At 41.8% G+C, this 23,126-nt stretch overlaps 2 protein-coding genes across 2 annotated transcripts in view; one reads left to right on the top strand and one right to left on the bottom strand.

Annotated features, from left to right (window-relative positions):
- The first annotated feature begins 1,756 nt into the window (after positions 1 to 1,756).
- Positions 1,757 to 4,862, top strand: LOC134332929 (uncharacterized). Its single transcript, XM_063014763.1, has 4 exons — positions 1,757 to 3,170; positions 3,354 to 3,554; positions 3,671 to 3,703; positions 4,824 to 4,862. The coding sequence occupies exons 1-4, from the start codon at positions 2,475 to 2,477 to the stop codon at positions 4,860 to 4,862; spliced, it is 969 nt and encodes a 322-aa protein (XP_062870833.1). The 5' UTR covers positions 1,757 to 2,474.
- A 1,934-nt stretch (positions 4,863 to 6,796) lies between these two features.
- The window catches only part of pitpnb (phosphatidylinositol transfer protein, beta), a 39,467-nt gene continuing 23,137 nt past the window's right edge, over positions 6,797 to 23,126 (bottom strand). The window contains exons 9-12 of the mRNA XM_063013682.1: positions 20,595 to 20,705; positions 20,375 to 20,497; positions 14,418 to 14,505; positions 6,797 to 9,032 (exon numbers count right to left, since the gene is read on the bottom strand). Coding sequence (XP_062869752.1) covers positions 14,458 to 14,505; positions 20,375 to 20,497; positions 20,595 to 20,705 — 282 coding nt within the window. The 3' untranslated portion in view covers positions 6,797 to 9,032; positions 14,418 to 14,457. The remainder of the gene's footprint in view (positions 9,033 to 14,417; positions 14,506 to 20,374; positions 20,498 to 20,594; positions 20,706 to 23,126) is intronic.

The following is a 23,126-nucleotide window of genomic DNA, read 5'->3' as shown; positions in this document are numbered from 1 at the left end:
TGAATAGCTGGGCATGTGTGCACCGCTTACCTGGGTTATTCTCACGAAGTCAAGCTCATGAGGTGGCATGAGGAATTTTGATAAACAAAGTCAATGTTAACAAAATAATAAATATAAAATCATAAACATCTTTCTTTGGTCTACCTTGCACGTGTTTTGAAATGGACATTATAAGTATATTTTTTGTTGTTTTTTCACTTTTTAGGGCAAAATTCTCATTTCCGCAACGTGTCCATCTAAAAATTTTTTACATTGTGTAAAACTTTTCATATTTAAATATTAAAAAAAAAAAAAAAAAAATCAATGCATATCATACTATGAACACGTTTAGTAAATAAACATAAAAGATTTGTTATTTATTTGTAAAAGCAATAAACTTAATAAGAGAAAGGAGTGTGTCCAACACCAATTTTCTCATCCACCGCAACAATTTTCAATCATTGGTTAAATCCACAAGGAACTACATTTTCAAGGCATTTTCGAAGTCAGGGAAGACTTTGGCTGTGACACTCAAGATGGCTACCAGGTAAGCAGCTCTTCTCATATCTCTCTAGATAAAAGATAAAAAGTTTGCTCATCACACTGTGTGCATGACTTTCTGGTTCTCATTACCGATATATCAAGTATTGAACTTTTAAAAAAAGTTGCAGTTTTTATTTTTGATTATGATAAACTATATTAAAGTCTAAATGTAAACAGTGAGTGAAAGTTTACCTAGCCCACATGGTGTCTCTACAGTTAGCAAAAAAGGCTAGGGTCACTCATCCTCCGCAACAGCATTCTCACTTACCGCTACAATTGAGCGCCTGTTGCGGTGGAGAGATGCACTGTTTCGGTAATGAGAAATTGACTACAAATCCTCATACAGATGACTTTTGTTTACTTCCTGATTGTTATGAGTGCTGCCATGAACATTTCTTAGATTATGCTAATTTAGCTATTGTAAACCACCATTAGAGGTCACTGATTTTCTATTTACTTACAGACAGGTAGCTGTTGAGAAAAAAAAGGAAGCAGCAAAAGCTAGGCTATCGAAGTTTAGGGAGAAAATTTACAGCAATCCTGAGCTACTTGAGGAGTACAGAAGAAGAGAGAGACAGAGGTTAGGGGACAAAGTGATTATAGCAAAGAATTATAACTGTCATTCAGAAAAACACTTGGACGCATACACTCACAGACACAAAGACACACAATTGTTCGAGTTAAAAAGTTACTTTCACATCATATGCATTTCAAAGTATGGATTATATACAAATAAATTCAGATTTTGTTCATTAATGTTATGCTTTCCATTTCTAGGTATCAGGAACGTAAGAAAAATAGAAAAATAAAGACAACTCGTGATCTGACCAAAAAGCAACATGACAAAAAGAAAAAGCAATGGAGGGAAAACTCAGCCAAATATTACAGAAAAAAGAAACAACTTCAAGCACTTCTGGACATCACCCCAGCGAGTGAGAACGAAAATTCCTTTCAGCATGAAGAAATAAACAGTCAAGAACTCAAAAATTCAAACAGTGAATACACTGCAGAACATAAATCCTTAACAGAACACATCCCAGTCACATCGTTGCTCACCATCAGTTTAACACCAACAACAGAAGAAAGATACCTAAACCTGGCTGGACCAGTAGGAGCATCCACTCCACACACACCACCACCAGAAACAAGAAAAAAAGAAAGAAGAGCAAAACTTGTAAGCAAATTAAGATCAAAATTAAGATATGCTGAAGAGAAACTTCAGGAGAAGTCTAAAGAATTACAGAATCTCAAAAAAAGAATTAAAAGACTTGAAGCAAGGAAGAAGACCGCAAACAGGCCAACTGTAAATAATGTGCAAAAGGTCAGGAAAACCAGAGAGGGTTTCCCAACAATTCCCAACAGCAGCAAGAGGAGGGAAATGAGAAAACTTGTAAGCCGTTTCCTGCACCAAGATGATGTCTCCACTGTTGTCAATGGGAAAGCTGGAGAGATAAGGCAAAAGGGACAAATCTACAGAAAAAGGACCCTGTCTGACACCCTGGGTAAACTTCATAGAAGATTTTGTGCTGAGAACCCCGAGCAATGTGTGTCCAAAGCCCAGTTCTTCAAACTGAGGCCATTTTGGATAGTTAGGCCCAAAGTCACAGACAGGGACACATGTGCTTGCAAAATGCATGAGAACTTCGGCCTAAAAATAAAAAAGTTGCAGCAGCTTGGGGTTCTCAAAACCGCAAACATGAGAGACATTGTAGAGTCCAGTGTGTGTGACTCAAACAACATGTCCTGCATGTACAGACGATGCCCGGACTGCAAGGAAAAGACATTTCCCGCATCACTGGATCCTTCGACCCAAGGAAACATTGTTACATGGCAGGAGTGGGTAACAAGGTCTATCAGCATTGCGAAGACTGGCAAAGACGGATCCATTGAAAAGAAGGATGTGAAAAACTTTCCTTGAAAACAAGAACACTTCAATTGAAAAGCTGGTGGCCATGACAATTGAGAATCTCCCAAATTTTGCAATACATCTATTTAACATAAAGCACCAATTTGTGGCACTCAAAACTTTGAGAGAGACCCTCTCTGAGACTGATGTGGCAGTACATGTAGATTATAGTGAAAACTACAGCTGCAAATACTCACGTGAAATCAAGGAGACACATTTTGGAGGTGGAAACCAACAAGTAACCCTCCACACTGGAGTAGTCTACCTCAGCAGTGGCAGGGTGGAGTCCTTTGCATCCATCTCAAAGTGTCTTCAGCATGATGCCAAAGCAACATGGGCTCACATTGACCCAGTGATGAGGAAAATACGAGAAAAACATCCAGATGCCAGAAATATTCACTTTATTTCAGATGGTCCAACATCCCAATATAGAAACAAGACGTCTTTCTACTTAGCTTCCACAGTGCCTTTCATGCGAGGATTTCAGTGGGTGACATGGAACTTTACAGAGGCTTCCCATGGTAAAGGTGCACCAGACGGAGTAGGCGGTGCCTTAAAGAATCTGGCAGATCGAATTGTCGCCTATGGAACAAGCATTCCAGATGCAGACACACTCTTTGAGCAGCTGGCAAAGAATTCTTCTGTGACCCTCTATAAGGTATCAGAGGAAGACATTAAGGCAAGCAATGAATTGGTTCCTACACAATTGAAATCAGTTCGGGGGACAATGAAAATTCATCAAGTGAGTCCACAGTCCAGTGTTAAGTTGAGCACAGAAAATGCAACATTAAAACACTTCAGTAGCCTATTATACAAATTAATAAAGCAAATAAGCTCACAATAATATCTATGTCTATGAAACAGCAGTATCAAACAAGGATTCTGTTTTATTTTTCTGTTTTTCTAATCAAATTTAATCACACAGCTTACATCCACAAAACCTGGAGTCATCAGCACAAGGGAAGTGTCATGTTTTTGTGAGAAAGATTGCCAATGCTTTTCTCCATGTGTCCATACCTTCTCTGAAAGAGAGGAGAGCCCTGATAACGCTGAATCTACCATAGAGGTTGGACAGTGGGTCCTTGTTGAATATGATGCCGAGTTGTTCCCTGGCACAGTCACACAGGTGAATTTAATTTTTTAAGATTACTAATTATTTCTATAACTGAAAATGCAATGAAATTATTAATTGACTGGTAATGTAATCTAGCTATATGATAATGTGTTTTCCAACCCCAACAGGCCAACGGGACTTGGAATAAAACATTTAAAACTGCTTTGCTTAATAATTTTTTTTTACTAGATTGTTGATGGACAATACGAAGTGGACACTATGAGCTGCGCAGGAGAAAACCGCTTCTTTGTCCCGAGCATCCGATTTCCTGGAGAAAGGGTCTGGTACTACCGCAATGACATACGGGACATAATTCCGGAACCACTTCCTGTTACCTCTTCAGCAAGACACTTCTGTGTTTTGCCTGAAATATGGGCAAGACACAGAAAAGTTACACATCAGTGACTAAAAATTTTACAAGTCTGATTGGTCACAGCAGGCATGCACCACTGGTCTTACGAGCTTGTGGAGTTGGAGTCTCTGAGAGATCTTTGTTTGAAATTTGTTAAACAGTTTCCATTAGTTCATTGTATTTGAGATGTTTTATTGTTGAGGGTGCTACATGAAATGCTTCTTTTTATGACCAAATGTTTGTAGGTTAAATGTTCATAGAAAATATGAATTGTTCATGAAAAATAGATATTGTATGTTAAATATGTAAGTCATCTGAACCCTTGCTTATTTGTTAATGTATTAAACTGATTAACTTTGCTAAATCTCATTTCCGAAATATTCAACCTCATTTCCGAATCATCATTCTCATTACCGAAACTGTTGTTTATTTACAAATTAATTAATTATCAGAGAGACATATTTTATTCTTAATAGTATTCACATAATTTATTAAACTTTTTAATTCATCTCTGTTTATTAAAAAAAGAAACATATTTGTTTCAGTCTAATATCCTAAAAAAACAAGTTGTAAATTCTTGAGTATGTTGCGGTAATGAGAGAAATTAAGAAAAATTTAAAAAATAACAAATATGAAAAAAACACTCAACGTCATTTTATGTAGCTCTGTACATGAGTGGTGTTAATCTGCTTTTAAAATTGCCAAAAATATGTATTTTTAATCATATATTTGATGTATTGTCACATTGCGGTAATGATACATTTTTGTGGACTTCATTTTTAAAATCCAAAGAAATACACAAAATAATTTTTTTAATGTTATGAAATTAATGGACACAGTAGGTTTAGACCTTGATCTTAAATCATCAAAAAGAAATTTGTCTGTAAATGCCTTTTGAAAATTTTAATGTTGGATGCCCTTTGAATCAGGATTTCGTGAGAATGACCCATCTGTGGAAGAGATGGTAACAGAATGCATCGTAGGACGATCTACCCCACAGAGTACAGAAGTTGACAGATCTGCTGGTCATGTTCTAGTACCAGATACCACAGGGTATTACTCATTAAGAGGACAGTAAGTCTGAAAAGTATTAAAAAAATCACTCACACCAGAATAACACCCACTGCCATGTCATTACCATGACAGTGTCACTGCAGGGCTGAGAATAGTAGTTTCCATGAAAGGGTGTACATGGTCTGCAACAATGCTTAGGTATGTGGTACGTGTCAAATTAACATCCACATGGATGGCAGGACCCAAGGTTTCCCAGCAGAACATTGCCCAAAGCATCACTGCCTCCGCCGGCTTGCCTTCTTCCCATAGTGCGTCCTGGTGCCATGTGTTCCCCAGGTAAGCGACGCACACGCACCCGGTCATCCACGTGATGTAAAAGAAAACGTGATTCATCAGACCAGGCCAGCTCACATGCCCATTGTTGGCGCTCTCGGCAATGGACAGGGGTCAGCATGGGCACCCTGACTAGTCTGCGATGCACTGTGTATTCTGACACCTTTCTGTCAGAACCAGTATTAACTTCTTTAGCAATCTGAGTTACAGTAGCTCGTCTGTTGGATCGGACCACACAGGCCAGCCTTCGCTCCCCACGTGCATCGATGAGCCTTGGCCGCCCATGACCCTGTCGCCGGTTTACCACTGTTCCTTCCTTAGACAACTTTTGATAGATACTGACCACTGCAGACCGGGAACACCCCACAAGAGCTGCAGTTTTGGAGATGCGCTGACCCAGTCGTCTATCCATCACAATTTGGCCCTTGTCAAACTCGCTCGAATCCTTACGCTCGCCCATTTTTCCTGCTTCTAACACATCATCTTTGAGGATAAAATGTTCACTTGCTGCCTAATATATCCCACCCACTAACAGGTGTCGTGATGAAGAGATAATCAGTGTTATTCACTTCACCTGTCAGTACTAGTGCGTCTGGACTACATTGCCAATAGCTCCCTCTTGTGGAGAAACCTCTGGTTGGTAAGCGTGACTGAGTGAGTTACAAGCCTTGTTTTCACCACAGAGCTGAAATAAGTTTAATATTAGACACGAAAAGTATTGTGGGAGTAAATACACCGATCAGCCATAACATTAAAACCACCTCCTTGTTTCTACACTCACTGTCCATTTTATCAGCTCCACTTACAATATAGGAGCACTTTGTAGTTCTACAATTACTGACTGTAGTCCATCTGTTTCTCTGCATGCTTTGTTAGCCTCCTTTCATGCTGTTCTTCAATGGTCAGGACCCCCACAGGACCACTACAGAGCAGGTATTATTTAGGTGGTGGATGATTCTCAGCACTGCAGTGACACTGACATGGTGGTGGTGTGTTAGTGTGTGTTGTGCTGGTATGAGTGGATCAGACACAGCAGCGCTGCTGGAGTTTTTAAATACCATGTCCACTCACTGTCCACTCTATTAGACACTTATACCTAGTTGGTCCACCTTGTAGATGTTAAAGCCAGAGACTATCGCTCATCTATTGCTGCTGTTTGAGTTGGTCATCTTCTAGATCTTCATGAGCCTACGGGGCACAGTTGGCTGGATGTTTTTGGTTGGTGGACTATTCTCAGTCCAGCAGTGACAGTGAGGTGTTTAAAAACTCCATCAGCATTGCTGTGCCTGATCCACTCATACCGGCACAACACACACCACCACCATGCCAGTGTCACTGACCATTCAAGAACAGCATGAAAGGGGGCTAACAAAGCATGCAGAGAAACAGATGGACTACAGTCAGTGCCTATATGGTAAGTGGAGCTGATAAAATGGACAGTGTGTGTAGAAACAAGGAGGTGGTTTTAATGTTATGGCTGTTCAAATAACCAACAGGAGGGCGCATAAAAAATAGTGGCCAGCAAAAAGAGACTTATATAGCTTTATTAAGCTCCATACTATAGATATTTTTGCTCCATTCAAAAGCTGCAAAATCAAAACAACAAAATAGACCTTGTTGTACATTCACCGTTATAACCCCTGAAAAGTATAAGATATAATAAAAATATAGAATGAAACGTTTACTATAATAAAACAGTAGACTTGCAGGGCCGTCTTTTTATTACAGTATGCTCAATTTAAACATTATAACCGAAACGAAATCCCAACAGTAAGATCAGTGTACAAAAGTCAGCTGAATAACATGAGAAGCAATGATAGCATAGTAGCATGTTAGTAAAACAAACATCAGCGTATCGCCGTTCAGTCGTGATTCGAAGGGACTGTATTATTGGGTGAACAAAATCTGATGAGAGCGACGTCCGATGGCACCGAGGCTGGCGCTCGCCTACTACCAAGAAACCCTGTCAAATGCATTCGGCTTCAGCAATTCATTAGGATGGTTGAAATGCCTGAGGACGACGAGCCCAATATCCAAAAAATTCGACACACACGCTGCTGGAAAAATCCACCAAGCCCAGGAAAAAAAAATGGGTTTCCATGGCATGGTATGGCATGGCAAGGGATGGGATGTCCCGATCTGAAAATTCTGGATTGACATCTGCTTGAATCCGACATGTTGTCTAAAGTGATACATTGATTAATATTAAAAGGTAAAAATGCATCATGCTAAGGCAGAACTGAGGAATTTAAAGTTTAGAATCGTTCGCCGTACAGGCTCTATTTCATTATTGGCTGATATATAAAAAATTGACATCAGAACTGATTTGATTTGGGGGGGAAAAAGTAGGACGTAAACGTGACATCCCCGACTCAAACCAAAGGGTCTGAGAAACCCAGTAACCGACCGTTAGATAATCCACACACACCGTATTAAAAAAATAGAAAAGCGGGTCTATAGTTGCGACCTTTTATGATGTACATATACCCGTCTCGATTGCACCTCTCCGAAGGTGTAGATGGCTCTATAGTAAAAAACTGTAAACCTCCGACGATAGCCCATTACTGCTTAAAGCACATTGGAGAGAAGAGTCAAGAAGCCCTGTATGCCGGGTTCGGTCTTTTGCGTGACCGGTGCAAGACGGCAAAGTGCTGCGCGTTGTTGTCGTTGTTGTTTCCGACACCCGCCCTCCCCACACCCAGGCTGGCTGACGAGAAGGCTGGTGCACCCACAAACGATCTCCCCACGATATTTAGCTTTGTTATGGATTAAAAAGTTCATTTTCTTGATTTAAAAACTAGACTCTTTTACAGCACGGTACAGTACAGTATGTTACATCTGAGATCGAGCAGCACGTCGCTGGGCCTAAAGCTCTACAGAAAGCAGCACAGATGCAGCAGTAGGTAGTCTGAATGGAGGAAACTGGAGGTGCTCGTGTGAGCGAGCCCTCTTTCCGAGACGCGAAGAAGAGAAAAGACAGACAAAACAAATACGTCTGTCTTGTCCCGTCACGGCAAAGGCGAGCTCATGAAAAGCCCCTGACCATGAAGGTCCTCTGGTCTGTGTGGTTCACCCAGTGTGACAGCGTGATTGATGGCAAATTGTGTGTTTGTATTAGTGTGTGTGCTGTCCAAGTTGTGGAATACTTCCTCCATTAAAAAAAAACAAGACAAAACTAATACAATCCATTGAATAAGAAGCTAAAATTACCATGATTATATGAATAATTTAACAAGATACAAAGACCCCAATCCCATAGAATGAAGTGCTTAATATAGGGGACCCAATAAAAGAAGATGATTTTACAAAGTGACAGAAAAACCTCTAAACCTATAATAAACGCTAGAAATTAATCCTACCAGACAATTCAAATTGGTCCAATTCTTCCCCCAACTGCTTCTTTTGACTGAAATGAAAAGCTCACACACAACAAAGCTTGATTATTTCTAAAAGGCTGCACTTTCTAGTTAAAAGCACCATTTCTACCTCTCTCCTGCCCAAGTCGTTATATGCGAGTATGGAAAGTGGTGAGTCTCTCCGTGTTGTTTTAAAGCTGCTGGCCAGTGTGAGTGAAATGGTGTGTTTGGAAATGCTGGCTACAGTACTACAGACAGTATGGGATCATTTCCCTCGTTCTAGTGGAGGACCGGGACGCGTCGCACGCCGTCGGCCAGCTTCGCTCGTGTGTCGCGTCGTCTTTTCTTCGTCGGCGTGTTACAGTAGGATTCTTTAGTATTGCCTCATTGTTCGTGAGCAGCACTGGTGCCCCGTACCTGACCGGTTTTACGAAGCTGGAAGAGAAGACAGAGGGGAGGGGATGAAAGAAAAAAATTTAAATGCAGGATTCTTTGTGGTGAGATTAATGCCTGGTTCACACTACACGATTTTCGCTGACTGGTCGCCGCTAGACGTGGCAACTCGGCGCTCGCTCTGTATCGCTGTGTGTGAACTGTTCCACGACTCGAAAAAAAATATCTAGCATGTTAAATATCTGGGCCGTGTAGGCTGAAAGGTGTTGCAAGTGGCACCGAGTGCTATGTGAAACTACAGCCAATGAGAACGCAGGATACGGGGTGAGGGGAAACCCAGGGGAGGAGTGTAAAAACGTAGGACAGAGGCATAACATACAACCCCAAATCAGAAAAAGTTGGGACAGTATGGAAAATGCAAATAAAATAGAAACACAGAGTTCCTTACATTTACTTTGACTTATTTGATTGCAGCCAGTTTGAACCTTCATGTTTTATCTGCTCAACTTCATTTCATTTGTTAATAAACATCCATTTCTGCATTTTAGACTTAAATAATGATGATTTCAAACAGGTGATTGTAATCATCATCATCAGTCTTTGATGAGCAAAGATGGTCAGAGGATCTCCAGTTTATCAACAAATGTGTGAGAAAATGATTGAAATGTTTAAAAACGATGTACCTCAAAGAAAGATTGGAAGGGATTTGCATATTTCTCCCTCTACAGTGCATAATATCATTAAACCATTCAAGGAATCAAGAGGAATTTCAGTGCGTAAAGGCCAAAGATCCCTCAGACGGCACTGCATCAAGAACCGCCACTCGACAATAGCTGATATAACCACATGGGTGAGGGATTACTTTGGCAAACGTTTATCAAGCACTACAATACAGAGTTACATGTACAAATGCCACTTAAAACTTTAGTGTGCCAAAAAAGAAGCCTTATGTTAACCATGTCCAGAAGCGGCATCGACTTCTCTGGCCTCGAAGGCATCTAGGATGGACCATCACACAGTGAAAACGTGTATTGTGGTCAGATGAATCAGCACTTCAGGTCTTTTTTGGAAAAATGGACGCTGTGTGCTCAAGACCAAAGACGAAAAGGACCATCCAGACTGTTATCAGGAACAAGTCCAAAAGCCAGGGTCTGTCATGGTATGGGGCTGTGTCAGTGCCCTTGGCAAAGGTCATTTACACTTCTGTGATGGCAGCATTCATGCAGAAAAGTACATTGAGATCTTAGAGCAACATGTGCTGCCTTCAAGACGTCATCTTTTCCAGGGACGTCCATGCATTTTTCAACAAGACAATGCAAAACCACATGCTGCACACATTACAAAGACATGGCTGCGGAAGAAAAGGGGATGGGTACTGGAGTGGCCTGCCTGCAGTCCTGACCTGTCCCCAATAGTGAATTTTGAAAGGAAAAATGCGTCCACGACGACCCCATACTGTTGCACATCTTAAGACGTGTTTGCAGGAAGAATGGGACAAAATAAAAGCTGAAACACTAAATCACTTGGTATCCTCGGTGCCAAAACGTCTTTTAAGTGTGGTGAAAAGGAACGGCAACATTACAAAGTGGTAAATGCTTTACCGTCTCAATTTTTTTTGGAATGTGTTGCAGACCTGAAATGCAGGAATAGATGTTGAGCAGACAAAACATGAAATATCTTGGGTTCATCCTGTCTGCAATCAAATAAAATGCTGTCCCAACTTCTGATTTGGGTTTGTATTTATTAACCTCCAACTCACTACAGAACAGACGATCCATGCTACTTGCTTTTACGCTGCACATCAGCGCACAAACAGCTTTGACTGCTTGCTACTTGTTGACGTGCATTTCTGGACACACGTTTTAGTGACAAAACGTATTTTGGGAGCACGGATTCCTCACGGTGATAGATGGTGTAGTGTGTAACCCCCTATCGCAGATCAGTCGTGTAGTGTGAAAACCACAATGACTTAACAGACTCCCGATTACAAGAGATCCAGTTGTGTAGTGTGAACTGTACAGCGATCCGACGACTTGGACAGTCGTGTAGTGTGAACTTGGCATAACACTATGCCTCAAAGTCCTTATTAATTGAGGCCAAAACTGCCCCCTAAACTAAAACAAACTTAAGGAATTTAGTGAATTAGTCACATAGATTTTCAGTGCTCATTTAGTCAAAAGACCGTTTGAACTTACTGCTACTACTAAAACATCACAAAGTACATTAACATGCACAGCAGCTTCTGCAGACAAAGCGGTCAGTTGAACCAACAGGAAAATGTGAAGAAATTAAAGGGTTAGTACAAAGAAAAGTAAACAATAACAGTAAAAGCAACAGTAAATTTTTAAACAGTAAGTGAAAAGACGAGCGGCGCGGCAAAATAACATCCTATCTGAAGCCAGAATTATACTGCTTGTTGGAAAGAGAGAAGATTACTGTCAATAGAACAGCCTGTATACAGAAAATAATGGCACCAGTAGAGCTTAGCGGCATCTGTCCATTCTAAATACGTGGGAGGAAAAAGGGAAATGTGGAAAGCAGAGATGAGACTGTTAGAAGCAGAAAGTGATTGTTAGTTTACATGCTTGGCACCATGGATTACCAGGACTTGCACTTTACAGCACTGACTGCCTCCGTTCAGGTTCACATGGCCGGCCATAGTGAAAACTTACAGCTCCAACAAATCTAACCCAGCTTATCAGATTAATTTTAAGAATTACGTAATAACTACTACTAATGTTAATTTACATGTACTTATTTATTTATTTGGATTTTAATGTCATGTTTTAAACACTTTGGTTACATTCATGACAGGACATGTGAGAATGAATAATACACCGATCAGCCATAACATTTTTACTCACTGTCCATTTTATCAGCTCCACTTACCATATAGAAGCACTTTATAGTTCTACAATTACTGACTGTAGTCCATCTGCTTCTCTGCATGCTTTGTTACCCCCCTTTCATGCTGTTCTTCAATGGTCAGGACTTTCCCAGGACCACTACAGAGCAGGTATTATTTGGATGGTGGGTCAATCTCAGCACTGCAGTGACACTGACATGGTTCTGGTGTGTTAGTGGAGTTCTTAAACACCTCACTGTCCATGCTGGACTGACAATAGTCCACCAACCAAATATACCCAGCCAACAGCGCCCCAGGGGCAGCATCCTGTAACCACTGATGAAGGTCTAGAAGATGACCGACTCAAACAGCAGCAATAGATGAGCGATCGTCTCTGACTTTACATCTACAAGGTGGACCAACTAGGTAGGAGTGGACAGTGAGTGGACACGGTATTTAAAAACTCCAGCAGCGCTGCTGTGTCTGATCCACTCATACCAGCACAACACACACTAACACACCACCACCATGTCAGTGTCACTGCAGTGCTGAAAATGATCCACCACCTAAATAATGGTCCTGACCATTGAAGAACAGCATATACAGGGGTTGGACAAAATAACTGAAACACCTGGTTTTAGACCACAATAATTTATTAGTATGGTGTAGGGCCTCCTTTTGCGGCCAATACAGCGTCAATTCGTCTTGGAAATGACATATACAAGTCCTGCACAGTGGTCAGAGGGATTTTAAGCCATTCTTCTTGCAGGATAGTGGCCAGGTCATTACGTGATGCTGGTGGAGGAATACGTTTCCTGACTCGCTTCTCCAAAACACCCCAAAGTGGCTCAATAATATTTAGATCTGGTGACTGTGCAGGCCATGGGAGATGTTCAACTTCACTTTCATGTTCATCAAACCAATCTTTCACCAGTCTTGCTGTGTGTATTGGTGCATTGGCATCCTGATACACGGCACCGCCATTGGATGCACATGGTCCTCCAGAATGGTTCGGTAGTCCTTGGCAGTGACGCGCCCATCTAGCACAAGTATTGGGCCATGGGAATGCCATGATATGGCAGCCCAAACCATCACTGATCCACCCCCATGCTTCACTCTGGGTATGCAACAGTCTGGGTGGTACGCTTCTTTGGGGCTTCTCCACACCGTAACTCTCCCGGATGTGGGGAAAACAGTAAAGGTGGACTCATCAGAGAACAATACATGTTTCACATTGTCCACAGCCCAAGATTTGCGCTCCTTGCACCATTGAAACCGACGTTTGGCATTGGCACGAGTGACCAAAGGTTTGGCTATAGCAGCCCGGCCGTGTATATTGACCCTGTGGAGCTCCCGACGGACAGTTCTGGTGGAAACAGGAGAGTTGAGGTGCACATTTAATTCTGCCGTGATTTGGGCAGCCGTGGTTTTATGTTTTTTGGATACAATCCGGGTTAGCACCCGAACATCCCTTTCAGACAGCTTCCTCTTGCGTCCACAGTTAATCCTGTCGGATGTGGTTTGTCCTTTTTGGTGGTATGCTGACATTACCCTGGATACCGTGGCTCTTGATACATCACAAAGACTTGCTGTGTTGGTCACAGATGCGCCAGCAAGACGTGCACCAACAATTTGTCCTCTTTTGAACTCTGGTATGTCACCCATAATGTTGTGTGCATTGCAATATTTTGAGCACAACTGTGCTCTTACCCTGCTAATTGAACCTTCACACTCTGCTCTTACTGGTGCAATGTGCAATTAATGAAGATTGGCCACCAGACTGGTCCAATTTAGCCATGAAACCTCCCACACTAAAATGACAGGTGTTTCAGTTATTTTGTCCAACCCCTGTAAAGGGGCTAACAAAGCATGCAGAGAAACAGATGGACTACAGTCAGTAATTGTAGAACTACAAAGTGCTTCTATATGGTAAGTAAAGCCGATAAAATGGACAATGTGTGTAGAAACAAGGATGTTATGGCTGATCGGTGTATGTACCAGATAGGTGTGCCTAATAAAGTGCTTGGTAAGTGTAGTATCAACAGTTAAATTTGGCTGTGCTGAACTTTACCCTACTTATACCTAATGTTCAGGGCAAAAACTGATGACAAAATTGAACACAAGGATGACCAATAGTCAGATTAAGGGTCCTTATTTAGGTTCTGCATGAAAGCATAAGCAGTGTGACGCTTTCTAGATCAAACTCCATTTCCCTGATAGAGCTAGAATTTTTTTTTCCCTGGACCTCCTTTGAAAAGACTGGAACCACGATGTTTAGATGAGCTCAGCCCTCTGTTTCTGATTTGTCATGCTGGGTGGTGCAGGTTCTTTCTGCTCTGGCAGGCACCCCAAGATGGCTGGCTGGCCTGAGCGTTCCCTGTGAAATAATCATCGCTCTAACCGACTTTACACAAGCCTTTCTAACAACACCCACGTTGGAAATGGGTTCCATCATTTATTCTTATTTGTCGATGGCGGTGAACCTAAACAGAGACAGCGCTGGGAGGAAAGTGCAAGGAGTGAATGCGAACGACGCGAGGACGCGCGACGCCGGTCCTGTGCGTCCCGCGAGTCCAACTTACGGATGTCGCTCCACCTGTGTGTCTATGAGAAGACCGGGACCTAATCGTCTTTCGCTGTTGTGCCTCTTACTGTGCCCTTACTGCGCATCTGAATACAAAAAAAAAAGAATTCAGTTAAGACACGCTTGTGCTTCTTTAGCACTCCTGGTGGGGAGAGAAACCAACAGCTATGGCACGTCATGACTGGAAGAAAAAGCACACATACCCCTTTTCCACAAAAAAAAAAAAAAAAAAAAACATGGTTCTTGAACCGGTTCTGTTCGGGTTTCTTTTTTTTTTATTTTATTTTTTTTATTTTTTTTTAAATTTTTACCCCTTTTTCTCCCCTTTTAGCGCATCCAATTGTTCAATTAGCATCGTGCTTCCTCTCTGTCTATGCCGAACCCTGCCCTGACGGAGGTGATTGAAACTAACCCGTATCCCCTCCGAAACACGAGCAGCAGCCAGATGCATCTTTGCCACCCACACATTGACGAGTTTGGCGCCACCTAGCGTTGCATGCGGAGAGACACACCCTAAGGGCACCCCCTCCCATCTCTGTGTAAGCGCCTCCAATCAGCCGGCAGAGAACGCAATCGCATTCTGACAGAGAGAGGCCCACATCCGGTTCTTTGTCCCACCCCCCACATGAGCAACCGGCCAATCGTTGCTCATATAGCCACTCAGCTTCGAACCGGTAAAGCAAGGCTGGATTCGATACGACGCTTCTCAGAATCCAGCCCTGGTTGCAGCGCGTTTCTTTTTACCGCTGCGCCACCTGAGTGGCCTGTTCGGGTTTCTTAGAACCTTGGTGTTCTGTAGAGAACCGATGCGCGTTTCCACCAGATTTTGAGAACCAAGCCTGCGTCATCAACGATGGGCGTTACTTAATGAAAGTTAAGAGTAGTAATATCGTGGCGGAGCGTGTAGATTACGTGCGAGCATTTGTGCTGCTGTTACAGATGTTCGTTTTTATGTAAAAAAGCGTCGATCAGCTGTCGGTGATAAGAAGATGAAAGCGTGTTTGTCGCAGTTGTTGTTTTCTTTAGTTCATCGACGTGAGAAGCGTTTTGCGCTTCGGTTTCACCGCGACCCTCGGCGCAAATAGCCGATCTGCTCGAGCCATAAAACATCACTAAAGTTCCACAACATGAACATTAATCTGTGTGAAATAACCATCAAATCCACTCTAAAATACAACATGTATCTGTGTTTAGCTGGATTCACTTCCTGTGTGGTGTTTATGTAGCTTTACGCTTTATTTTTCACATTAAGCGTTTTTCGCTCTGTCCGGCAGTGTTAATTTCGTTTTGTTAATTTTTTCATGACAACAACGAGACGATAACTAAATAAAAACTACAGAAAAGGATAAAAACTATGACGAAATGAATCGACACTTTCGTCAACGAAGAAAAACGAGACGAAAATGTTTGGCAGGGACGACATCCAATCAGAACTGATTTAGTTTTGTGGAAGGTAGGGACAAGTTAGGAAGAGATCCAATCATAACAACTTTAGCGTATGTGGAGAGGCGGGACAAACCGGGTAGCCATCCAATCAGTACTAATCTCTTTTGCAGTACTGAGATAAGACCACACTTGCACAAATTTGATCTAAACCCGGGAAGACCAGACTAGCCTGTGAACTTTCTTTACTCATGGAACTAGATTAACTCCACAATGTCAACAGGGAGAAAGAGGAGAGTCGATATATGGACACATTTCTCATTTGACGTCGTGAAAAACAAGACGATGTGTAAACCATGTGGGACGACAATTTCAGGTAAAAACACAACAAATCTGGAACGACATCTGGCACTGCTGGCAGTATAATGGCAACATAATGTCACAGCTGCTTTAACGGTACCAAGTTTTATAAAGAATGTACTGTAATATGCAATTTGTTATGAACAATGCATATACTTTTCAGGCAGAGCAGGCCTACTGGTCATTAATATTTTGTTATTGTTATGCTCAATAAGCAAGGTCAGTTAAATAAAGATGTTTGAAATAAGTTAAATCTGTTTTTGTGTGTATTGCACATTCAAACATTAATAATATTCCATAACTGGTTAAAAATTTTTCATTTTGTGACTTAAATAATTCAAGGGAACTGATGAAAAAGCATTTACATTTTACACCCTTTATATTTTAGTCGACTGAATCGACAGTACATTTAGTCGACTATATTCTTAGGATAATAAGTCAACTAAAACTAGACTAAAACTAAAACTAGAGATGGGGCGATCGATCGACATTAAATCGATATCGGCCGATTTTCAATCAAAATATGCTATCGACGATCGGACGATATTTCCCAAATGTAGCCGATCCGATCACTTGATATATAAAGATCATGTTAAGCTTAACAGCTCAGTGAATTGATCCAGACTTTGCGCTACAAAACACGAACCATCACATCACCATTCATCAACCATCATACAGAAACCATCATGAAAGCTCTTCACGACCTAAAATAACAGAATTAACGTTGTGCATCATACATACGATGTAATTTTGCTGACTGAAATATTTACTTTAAAAAGATAATACAACCCGGTCACATCTGACCCGATTCTATCAGCACATTATTCAAACTCGTGTTCAGTTTGGTAACTCGTAAGCGGTTCTTGCTTTTGATGTAAATGAGAACAGAAAACGTTACAGAGCCAATCAGAGGCAAAAGTTTATTCATTACCAAATTCGTTAGTTCAGGATCATCTGCTGAACTTTTAGGGTAATCAGAACTTTTAGCTCCACAGACGGAACGAGTCTGACTCGGTGACCGCTCTGTGGTAATAGCGGTTTAATTAAGCTTTTTAATGAAGCTTTTTAATGTAAGACAGTCACACAAAATGTTCTGTAGTAGCTGGTGTTTATTTAAAACCACAGCATTTATTAATAACAGTAAAAACGGAGAGAGAAACTTACGCGTCACATTCGACTCCTGTATCAGAATCATTTAAAGCGACACTGTGAACAAAGCGTTTTTTTAAAGAAACACACACACGCTGTTGCTTTCGGTTTATCTTCACTGTGAGGCTCTTTTTAAGTTTTTTTCAGACTAAACTGGATAACATTAAACATGCGTGTGTGTGTGTGTGGTCAGTTAGACTAATAAGATATGTCTCCTGTGGGTGAAAAAAATAATTGTTTGGTTACTTTATTATTTACTGCTGATTTTGCGCCCGATCGAAATCGACTATCGGCCGATTGCCCTGAAAGGAGATCGGAGATCACGATCGATGCCAAAAAACCTGATCGGTCCATCTCTAACTAAAACAATTCAAATTACTAAATTATGACTAAAACTAAATTACACTGTAGTCAAAAGACTATGACTAAAACCAAATCAAAATTTGCTGTCAAAATTAACACTGCTGTCCGGGTCACTTTTATCACACGATTCACCTTTTTAAAGGCGCTTTGAAAATATCAGCAGCAAAATGTAATCAGGTGAACTTTAAGCTCCATACAAAAAACCAGCTGATGCCATTGTCGCTGTCGCTATGCCGTACAACATGACACGCCCACAGGTGACGTCACGGTTCGCGCTGAAAAACCAAGTATTCTGTGGTGCCAGATTGGCCCGCTAGTTCGCTGTCTGGACCCTTTTTTTTTTTTTTTTTCTTCGGTGGAAACACGCGGAACCGGTTCAAAATCAAGTTCGGGAACCGGAGCCGCGCCGGTGGAAAAAGGGTAACGGAGAGTTGATGGTCCTCGGCCAGGTTTAGAGAAAGTAGAAGCGCTTATGTGCGGCGTCATAATTATGATCAAATGCTTAAACGAGGTTTGGAAAAGCCTGGGTAAAAAAGCCAAAACAAACAGTATATAATAATATTAGGGAAAATAAGCACAGTTTAAGCTTGGCAGAGGTATTGCAGAAAAAAAAATCTATGTTCCATCATATTCGCCACATTTACAGAAGAAAAGAACAACATTTCCAACTTATACACCTAAATAACAAATGAATAAGGCTAATGAGAGTGAAAGCTGATGATATGAATCAATATTACATATTACGTTTGGCATACTACTGCTCTTAATACCGAAAGTTCAGCTAATACCAGGCTACGCCTCGAGCCCTTGGAAGAAAGAGTACTGATCAATATTTCCCAGGGAGTGGAAAGTCTGTGGTTTTCTTTGGCTGGGCGCTTGAAAATGATCACAGAGTGCGTCAGGCTTTGGAGGGGCCACACGGCTGGATCGCGTTTCTAACAGGCTGACAGGAAGAAGCGGGGCCAACTACTAGCCTTCCTCTGAGCTGGGCCTCGTTCAACAATAACACTCTGAAAATAGAGCACGGTACAGAGTGGCCAGTGACGAGCAGGAAAGAAAAACAATACTTTGGAAATCTGTAAGTCCTTAAGCGTGAATGTGCCCCTTTTCTCAGGTTTTCTCTCAGCATGGTAAGGACTTGTGATAACACGGGGGTGGAAATCGGTCATTAGTGCATCCCTGTTTTTTCATTTATCATCAGTGCTGTTGTTTCTTCGCTGCTTGACTGCGACCCTTCAGTCGGAGACCACCTCTAAATCTTACAAGCATTTTTTTTAATAGTATCTTAATTGTTGCCTTACTATTAATCATAACTATTACTATTAATACAAATGGCAGGTTTTGCTTGCTTCTCTGTCCACTTAAACTAACGTCACCATGGTTGCAAACCTGTAATGACTAAAAAAAATTACACACTGGCCTAGGTTAAAAACTAATTTTATTTGTCATTAGTATTATTATGTGCCATCAAGTTAATTAACAATCCTGCTGACCATATGAGTAAGGTTTTTTCAAAATGTCCTGTCCTCTGTTTGGGTCGACCTCCTTGTTTCTACACTCAGTCAATTTTATTGGCTTCACTTACCATATAGGAGCACTTTGTAGTTCTACAATTACTGACTGTAGTCCATCTGTTTCTCTGCATGCTTCGTTAGCCTCCTGTTATGCTGTTCTTTAATGGTCAGGACTCTCCCAGTCCCATAATACTAGTAGGTATTATTTGGGTGGTGGATCATTCTCAGCACTGCACTGACACTGACATGGTGGTGGTGTGTTAGTGTGTGTTGCGCTGGTACGAGTGGATGAAACACAGCAGCACTGATGGAGTTTTTAAACACCTCACTGTCACTGCTGGACTGAGAATAGTCCACCAACCAAAAATATCCAGCCAACAGCACCCCGTGGACAGCCTCCTGTGACCACTGATGAAGGTCTAGAAGATGACCAACTCGAACAGCAGCAATAGCTGAGCGATCGTCTCTCATTTTACACCTACAAGGTGGACCAACTAGGTAGGAGTGTCTAACAGAGTGGACAGTGAGTGGACACGGTGTTTAAAAACTCCAGCAGCGCTGCTGTGTCTGATCCACTCATACCAGCACAACACACACTAACACACCACCACCATGTCAGTGTCACGGCAGTGCTGAGAATGATCCACCACCTAAATAATACCTGCACTAGAGTGGTCCTGTGGGGGTCCTGACCATTGAGAACAGGCTGAAAGCAGGCTAAAAAGGTGTGTAGAGAAACAGATGGACTACAGTCAGTAATTGTAGAACTCCAAAGTGCTCCTATATGATAAGTGGAGCTGACAAAATGGACAGTGAGTGTAGAAACAAGGATTATATATCCCTGACTGACCTGGGCCATGCACTCTGGATGCTCGTTTTCAAAGGCCTAATTAGCCACCTTAACCACAGACTACATGTACCATCAGGCCTTAATAAGCAGTCGAGTCAGGCCACCCCAAGTCTGGTTCTTGAACGCATTAGCAGTGGTTGCAGCCGACGGAGTTTTGTTGATGTGAAAACCAGCTGCAGTAATTCCACACTAGGACTAACCATGTGCAAGTCACCCACATAAGTGCCCGCACTCACGTAATGTAACGTAATGGTGTACAATTCCAACAGAATCAATAAACTTCCTCTTTTCGCAGGATGCTTAATATGCGAACGTCGTTTTGTACGTAGGTCTCACCTCCTCCAGCTCCTTCTGTGTCTCAGCCTCCATTCTTCGGATGTCCTCCATGGTGAGCTCCACCCATCTGTCGATCCAGCAGAAAAGCTGCCGGTGGAAGTTGGTGAAAATTCTTTTTTCTTGCTGCAGACGGAGTCGCAAAACAAAGCTATTAAGCTCAAAATCTACAAACTTCAAAGTCTACACTTTCAGTTCAAAGAGGGAAAATGTGCATATTTACTTTATGGATGAATTGCTCTACTTTGCTTTGAAGGCCCCACCACTTGAACTTCACAGTGACGAGTTTGTATGCGCACATTCGCGGAGCATCTGCTTTAGCAGCGAGTTCTCCCTGTTGAGAAGCAAAAAGCAAAGAATATTCACCACAGAAAAGTAGTGTGTTGAATGCAACAGATACACTGATCAGCCATAACATTAAAACCACCTCATTGTTTCTACACTCACTGTCCATTTTATCAGCTCCGCTTACCATATAGAAGCACTTTGTAGTTCTACAATTACTGACTGTAGTCCATCTGTTTCTCTGCACGCTTTGTTAGCCCCCTTTCATGCTGTTCTTCAATAGGTATTATTTTGGTAGTGGATCAATCTCAGCACTGCATTCAATGACATGGTGGTGGTGTGTTAGTGTGTGTTGTGCTGGTATGAGTGGATCAGACACAGCAGCGCTGCTGGAGTTTTTAAATACCGTGTCCACTCACTGTTCACTCCTACCTAGTTGGTCCACCTTGTAGATGTAAAGTCAGAGACGATCGCTCATCTATTGCTGCTGTTCGAGTTGTTCATCTTTTAGACCTTCATCAGTGGTCACAGGATGCTGCCCACAGGGCGCTGTTGGCTGGATATTTTTGGTTGGTAGTCCAGCAGGGACACTGCTGTGTCTGATCCACTCATACCAGCACAACACATACTAACACACCACCACCATGTCATTGTCACTGCAGTGCTGAGAATGACCCACCACCTGAATAATACCCTGTAGTGGTCCTGGGAGAGTCCTGACCATTGAAGAACAGCATGAAAGGGGGCTAACAAAGCATGCAGAGAAAAAGATGGACTACAGTCAGTAATTGTAGAACGACAAAGTGCTCCTATATGGTAAGTGGAGCTGATTAAATGGACAGTGAGTGTAGAAACAAGAAGGTGGTTTTAATGTTATGGCTGATCGGTGTGTATATATATATATATATATATATATATATATATATATATATATATATATATATATATATATATATATATATATATATATATATACAGGGGTTGGACAATGAAACTGAAACACCTGTCATTTTAGTGTGGGAGGTTTCATGGCTAAATTGGACCAGTCTGGTGGCCAATCTTCATTAATTGCACATTGCACCAGTAAGAGCAGAGTGTGAAGGTTCAATTAGCAGGGTAAGAGCACAGTTTTGCTCAAAATATTGCAATGCACACAACATTATGGGTGACATACCAGAGTTCAAAAGAGGACAAATTGTTGGTGCACGTCTTGCTGGCACATCTGTGACCAAGACAGCAAGTCTTTGTGATGTATCAAGAGCCACGGTATCCAGGGTAATGTCAGCATACCACCAAGAAGGACAAACCACATCCAACAGGATTAACTGTGGACGCAAGAGGAAGCTGTCTGAAAGGGATGTTCGGGTGCTAACCCGGATTGTATCCAAAAAACATAAAACCACGGCTGCCCAAATCACGGCAGAATTAAATGTGCACCTCAACTCTCCTGTTTCCACCAGAACTGTCCGTCGGGAGCTCCACAGGGTCGATATACACGGCCGGGCTGCTATAGCCAAACCTTTGGTCACTCGTGCCAATGCCAAACGTCGGTTTCAATGGTGCAAGGAGCGCAAATCTTGGGCTGTGGACAATGTGAAACATGTATTGTTCTCTGATGAGTCCACCTTTACTGTTTTCCCCACATCCGGGAGAGTTACGGTGTGGAGAAGCCCCAAAGAAGCGTACCACCCAGACTGTTGCATGTCCAGAGTGAAGCATGGGGGTGGATCAGTGATGGTTTGGGCTGCCATATCATGGCATTCCCTTGGCCCAATACTTGTGCTAGATGGGCGCGTCACTGCCAAGGACTACCGAACCATTCTGGAGGACCATGTGCATCCAATGGCGGTGCCGTGTATCAGGATGACAATGCACCAATACACACAGCAAGACTGGTGAAAGATTGGTTTGATGAACATGAAAGTGAAGTTGAACATCTCCCATGGCCTGCACAGTCACCAGATCTAAATATTATTGAGCCACTTTGGGGTGTTTTGGAGAAGCGAGTCAGGAAACGTTTTCCTCCACCAGCATCCCGTAGTGACCTGGCCACTATCCTGCAAGAAGAATGGCTTAAAATCCCTCTGACCACTGTGCAGGACTTGTATATGTCATTTCCAAGATGAATTGACGCTGTATTGGCCGCAAAAGGAGGCCCTACACCATACTAATAAATTATTGTGGTCTAAAACCAGGTGTTTCAGTTATTTTGTCCAACCCCTGTATATATATATATATATATATATATATATATATATATATATATACAGTGTATCACAAAAGTGAGTACACCCCTCACATTTCTGCAGATATTTAAGTATATCTTTTCATGGGACAACACTGACAAAATGACACTTTGACACAATGAAAAGTAGTCTGTGTGCAGCTTATATAACAGTGTAAATTTATTCTTCCCTCAAAATAACTCAATATACAGCCATTAATGTCTAAACCACCGGCAACAAAAGTG

The sequence above is a fragment of the Trichomycterus rosablanca genome, chromosome 18 (assembly GCF_030014385.1).
Source record: "Trichomycterus rosablanca isolate fTriRos1 chromosome 18, fTriRos1.hap1, whole genome shotgun sequence".
NCBI lineage: Eukaryota > Metazoa > Chordata > Actinopteri > Siluriformes > Trichomycteridae > Trichomycterus > Trichomycterus rosablanca.
This window is presented reverse-complemented; position numbering and strand designations above follow the sequence as displayed.

Bases quoted from the DNA above. Each gene is read 5' to 3' on its own strand.
- LOC134332929 (XM_063014763.1), top strand. From the start codon at position 2,475: ATGACAATTGAGAATCTCCCAAATTTTGCAATACATCTATTTAACATA. The intron at 3,171-3,353 runs GTGAGTCCACAG...TTAATCACACAG, and splicing joins GGACAATGAAAATTCATCAA to CTTACATCCACAAAACCTGG. The intron at 3,704-4,823 runs GCTTTGCTTAAT...CCTTTGAATCAG, and splicing joins GGAATAAAACATTTAAAACT to GATTTCGTGAGAATGACCCA.